Source organism: Ylistrum balloti, unplaced genomic scaffold, assembly GCF_031769215.1.
Source record: "Ylistrum balloti isolate Yb309-2 unplaced genomic scaffold, AGI_CSIRO_Ybal_v1 Utg371196, whole genome shotgun sequence".
Classification (NCBI taxonomy): domain Eukaryota; kingdom Metazoa; phylum Mollusca; class Bivalvia; order Pectinida; family Pectinidae; genus Ylistrum; species Ylistrum balloti.
Genome location: NW_026782651.1, coordinates 564,525 through 570,496, shown reverse-complemented (window position 1 = coordinate 570,496; position 5,972 = coordinate 564,525). Strand labels below are relative to the sequence as shown.

Here is a 5,972-nt window from a genome sequence, read left to right as displayed (position 1 = left end):
TGTATAGATGTTTCAACATGAAGTCACGTGTATGATATCTCTCAGTGTAAGTATATACTTACCTTAGTGTGTGTTAACGCAGCTTTCTCTTAGTGTAAATATAGAAGTAACACCCTCTTAGTGTAAATATAGAATTACCTTAGTGTGTGTTAACGCAGCTTTCTCTTTGTGTAAATATCGACTTACTTTAATGTGTGTTAACACAACTTTCTCTTTGTGTAAGTATAGATGTAACATCCTCTTAGTGTAAATATAGAATTATTTTAGTGTGTGTTAACACAGCTTTCTCTTTGTGTAAGTATAGATGTAACATCCTCTTAGTGTAAATATAGATGTAACACCCTCTTAGTGTAAATATAGAATTATTTTAGTGTGTGTTAACACAGCTTTCTCTTTGTGTAAGTATAGATGTAACATCCTCTTAGTGTAAATATAGATGTAACATCCTCTTAGTGTAAATATAGATGTAACATCCTCTTAGTGTAAGTATAGAATTACCTTAGTGTGTGTTAACACAGCTTTCTCTTAGTGCAAATATAGATGTAACATCCTCTTAGTGTAAGTATAGAATTACCTTAGTGTGTGTTAACACAGCTTTCTCTTAGTGCAAATATAGATGTAACATCCTCTTAGTGTAAATATAGATGTAACACCCTCTTAGTGTAAATATAGATGTAACATCCTCTTAGTGTAAATATAGATGTAACATCCTCTTAGTGTAAATACAGATGTAACACCCTCTTAGTGTAAATATAGATGTAACATCCTCTTAGTGTAAATATAGATGTAACATCCTCTTAGTGTAAATATATATGTAACATCCTCTTAGTGTAAATACAGATGTAACATCCTCTTAGTGTAAGTATAGAATTACCTTAGTGTGTGTTAACACAGCTTTCTCTTAGTGTAAATATAGATGTAAGACCCTCTTAGTGTAAATATAGATGTAACACCCCCTTAGTGGAAGTATAGAATTACCTTAGTGTGTGTTAACACCGCTTTCTCTTAGTGTAAATGCAGATGTAACATCCTCTTAGTGTAAGTATAGAACTACCTTTGTGTGTGTTAACACCGCTTTCTCTCAGTGTAAATACAGATGTAACATTCTCTTAGTGTAAATATAGAATTATTTTAGTGTGTGTTAACGCAGCTTTCTCCTAATGTAGATCTGAATGTCGGCATCGTCATTACATGGAAATATTCTACTTAACTTTACTACTGATGTAGTTTTACATGCCAGTCAGTGAACACACTGGTAAATGATTGAGTCGGCTACAGTTCCAATCCACGGTTGTAGTTTTAAAACGCGACTGCAGTAAATAAATGACAGACAATGTTTGTAAAAATGGACATAAATACTGACATGCATGATGGTTTCGATGTTAAGGACGCTTTCCCTTCATGAACACCTGATCTTGTTAGATGTGAATTTATCCAGAGACATTTTTTAAAAGATTATCATGGCGTTTTTTGTTGGGATATACTGCGGCATATTTTGTGGAAAAGAAAAATATGTCAAAAGATGAACGACAAAATCATGAAAATGATAGTTTTTGGTTGATAACATCGAGTTTGGTGGTAAGATCTTCCACCAGTCTTTTGCACGGGAACGATTCAGAGGTAGACATTACGAATTTCATGTATTTACACATGGGATCAATATAAATACCACCTTAGACAGATAATACATCCTTTCCATATGCATCGACGTACATACTGACCCGAATCTATCGACAACTTCACTGGAAAGCATTCGGAGCTTCTACGTCATCAAAGGGCGTTTTGATTGGCTAAGACAATGTGAGGGACTGTATCAAGCAAAATTGTGCAGGTCTCGGTTATTTGTTGAATTTCGTTAAAACCAAAATTCATGATCTAATCTCCATTATATGAATAAAACGAACACTCCATCCCCAAAATAAAGGAGGATTTATGAAACCAGACAAGGACACGACAGACTCTTCTACATCAGTCGGCTCTCTCGGCCTTTTCCTATCACAAACAAACATGGATAGCTTCACCAAGTGGTATGATATAATCGTGATTATTTCAATTTCCCTGTTGTGAGTTTGCATTGTTTAAACATCGCCGTTGATTCAACAGTCAAGTACATGTTCCCAATATCATGATTTTCGTGCAAGATGTCGGAAACTGATAGACAAGTGTAGGTTGATGCAAATCAAGTTTTGCGGCTATCATACTGATCTCATTGAAAATATTCTAGTTCTTCGTGCGATATGAAGCTGGGCGTGTTTGATGCTCATTAGTTTGTCTGTTGGTTCCGTTGTGTGATATGAAGCTGGACGTGTTTGATGCTCACTAGTTTGTCTGTTGGTTCCATTGTACGATATGAAGCTGGGCGTGTTTGATGCTCACTAGTTTGTCTGTTGGTTCCGTTGTGTGGTATGAAGCTGGACGTTTTTGATGCTCGTTAGGCTGTCTGTTGGTTCCATTGTGTGATATGAAGCTGGACGTGTTTGATGCTCGTTATGCTGTCTGTTGGTTCCGTTGTGTGATATGAAGCTGGACGTGTTTGATGCTCGTTAGTTTGTCTGTTGGTTCCATTGTACGATATGAAGCTGGACGTGTTTGATGATCACTAGTTTGTCTGTTGGTTCCATTGTACGATATGAAGCTGGGCGTGTTTGATGCTCACTAGTTTGTCTGTTGGTTCCATTGTACGATATGAAGCTGGGCGTGTTTGATGCTCACTAGTTTGTCTGTTGGTTCCATTGTACGATATGAAGCTGGACGTGTTTGATGATCACTAGTTTGTCTGTTGGTTCCATTGTACGATATGAAGCTGGACGTGTTTGATGCTCACTAGTTTGTCTGTTGGTTCCGTTGTGCGATATGAAGCTGGGCGTGTTTGATGCTCACTAGTTTGTCTGTTGGTTCCGTTGTGCGATATGAAGCTGGGCGTGTTTGATGCTCACTAGTTTGTCTGTTGGTTCCGTTGTGCGATATGAAGCTGGGCGTGTTTGATGCTCACTAGTTTGTCTGTTGGTTCCATTGTACGATATGAAGCTGGACGTGTTTGATGTTCGTTAGTTTTTCTGTTGGTTCCATTGTGCGATATGAAACTGGGCGTGTTTGATGATCATTAGTTTGTCTGTTGGTTCCATTGTACGATATGAAGCTGGACGTGTTTGATGTTCGTTAGTTTGTCTGTTGGTTCCATTGTACGATATGAAGCTGGACGTGTTTGATGTTCGTTAGTTTATCTGTTGGTTCCGATTTGTGATATGAAGCTGGACGTGTTTGATGTTCGTTAGTTTGTCTGTTGGTTCCATTGTACGATATGAAGCTGGACGTGTTTGATGATCATTAGTTTGTCTGTTGGTTCCATTGTGCGATATGAAACTGGACGTGTTTGATGATCATTAGTTTGTCTGTTGGTTCCATTGTGTGATATGAAGCTGGACGTGTTTGATGATCATTAGTTTGTCTGTTGGTTCCGTTGATGTATACATTGTATATTTAATTGGATTGATCAAGATTGACATGGCGGATGTCGTCGCTTAATGGTTAATCTCGCTTTTGTATAATGTTTTTTTTGTCCTGGATATTTATGGTTTTTTTTCGGGAGGGGCGGGGGGCGGGGCGGGGGAGAGGCGGGGGCGGGGCGGGGGAGAGGCTTGTGTTTTGGTTTGAGTTTGGATGATGATTCCTGTCTTATGTTGATTTTGTTGGTTTTATTTTTATACACGGCATTCCAAGAAGACATCGGATCCACTATAAGTTTTTCAACTGCAATATCTTACAATTACGATGGTGTACATTGTTTATTTAAACAGATAAACTAAAATTTCACTTACTTCCATTTTATGACTTTCCGTACTGCTATCCTCAGACTCCACTTACATATTCGGGATCTGTTTTTTGCAATTTTTGATTCCTCATGACAATACCCTAGAAATACAGAATAAAAGACGAGATTGCACAATCCGTAAGTTATCACTAAGGACAACAAAACACAAACAATAAACAAATGCAGTTTTCATACTTTACCAGCATCACCATCATTTGTTGTTTAAGACGTTGCGTTTTTACACCACAGTTGTCAGCTTGGAACTGTAGCCAACACGTTTTCATTTTCCAGGTGTACCTCTCTGTTTTTGTTTTAATTTGATTTTTTCGCTAAGTATGACAATAATTTACATCAGCATTGTCACATATTGTCTCCTCATCAATAGCTTCTTCTCTCCTTCATTCATTTCGGAGGCACATACAATGGACCAATCAACGCCAAACTATTACAAGAAGAGGGCTTTCTATTGGCTGATTCCAGTGATCACGTGACCGTAATCGAAGGAAGTGCTTTCGGGGATATTTCTGAGGAAATGGAATTGGAAGTAGGGATAGAAAACCGTTTTGAACCTGGAAAGGTCCCTAACACAACTTTCACGGATCTGGAGGGATTAACAAAAGACCAGAAAAATTACACACGACATTCTGTTAAATCCGGTGTGTATAACAGTCTTAAAAAAGAAAATGAAAGTGAACAACATTTATATACTCCCTGCTGTATACGTAATGTTTCAAAATAGGAATATAGCTCTGAAAAATATAATCCTTATAGAATATAAGGTACTGATAAGTAAGATGTGATGATAAGTTCTTGTTACATTCGTCGGAATTCTAGTCACTCCATCTAAATTCCTAACGCATTTTTTTTTATTCCGTTCCAGATAAATCTAATGAAACGACAACATCAACATCAGTGATCGTCGCTGTGGTTATCCTCGTTGTTGCGCTGGTATGCGGTGCCGTAGTCTCCACCAAACTTCTGTATGAACGTTACATTAAACGAAATGATCGAAAACACCCAACAGATTACGATAGTGACGAATATTCTGTAATGATGACTTGGGATTGACGTGTATATATACGGTTGAAATTAATCAGGCCAGACACAATTTTCGAACGAATTTTTGGAGTTGAAAATCCGGATTCATGAAATAATGACAGTATTACAATTTGTTTCATACCTAATATCAATGTATATGTATACCTAATGATAACTACCTGGACCCTTTTTATTTACAAGACAGACAGAGAACGATTAGGATATTTGTTATGTAAAAATGTTTGGTTTATCTCATATTTCTACTGTTTTCATAACAATTACAACATTAATAAAAACATAGTGAATAATTTCTTTGTAAAACACAGATTATCAATGGTGAAAGGATCAGATGTTACTGGAGTTATTTCCCTTTACGCCACCACGATCCATAATTTATAGTAGTTCATCAAGGGAGATAAGTAAGTTAAGGGCCGTAATGACGTAAAGCAGAAAAACTCTGGATCTGAGTGTAACGTCAGTCTTTGCGGCAAGCTTGGACAGGCTTGGTTTGATTTGAGTACACAAAGGGCAATAACCCTACTTAACCAAATTCAGTGGGATCAGTATCAACACATATGTTGTCTTTTATTCCTTTCACAGAATTATCTAGTTTGGAAAAAGGATGGAAAACCCTTAATCTTGGATACTGACATTTTACAAAACTCGTCAACCCATCAAAATACAATATGTCGTTCTAATTATTTCATATATTATTTTCAGAGTAATATACAAAATTCTATCGGTTCCAGCCATCATGATCGTTAAGCATGAAAACAGCGATACTTGTCAGTTTGGAAATTATTTATTAAATGAGATTCATTGAGCAACACCTGCCAAGTTTTCTTTTAATAAATTATCTGTTAATAATATCAACACCAACAATAACAAAATAAATAGTATAAACAATTGAAAAAAAAATCAACTGGATTAAAACATATTTTGTTAAGATAAATAATTTACATCAATTTTTTTTAACTGAAACAAATAAACATTAGCCTCGCTCAGGTTGTATTGCAGTTCTTCAGTTGGACATTACTCGGCACAATTCGGCTGATCTCGAAGTGATCGGAATCTGCCGAGGCTATGATGTGCAATGTATTCACGTGACCGTAGAATAATCGAT

General features: G+C 36.7%; 1 protein-coding gene across 1 annotated transcript; it reads left to right on the top strand.

Annotated features, from left to right (window-relative positions):
* LOC132561356 (uncharacterized) lies at positions 1–4,879 on the top strand. Its single transcript, XM_060226081.1, has 3 exons — positions 1–46; positions 4,197–4,467; positions 4,692–4,879. Exons 1-3 carry the CDS (start codon positions 8–10, stop codon positions 4,877–4,879), a joined length of 498 nt encoding a protein of 165 aa, XP_060082064.1. The 5' UTR covers positions 1–7.
* Positions 4,880–5,972: the final 1,093 nt, after the last annotated feature.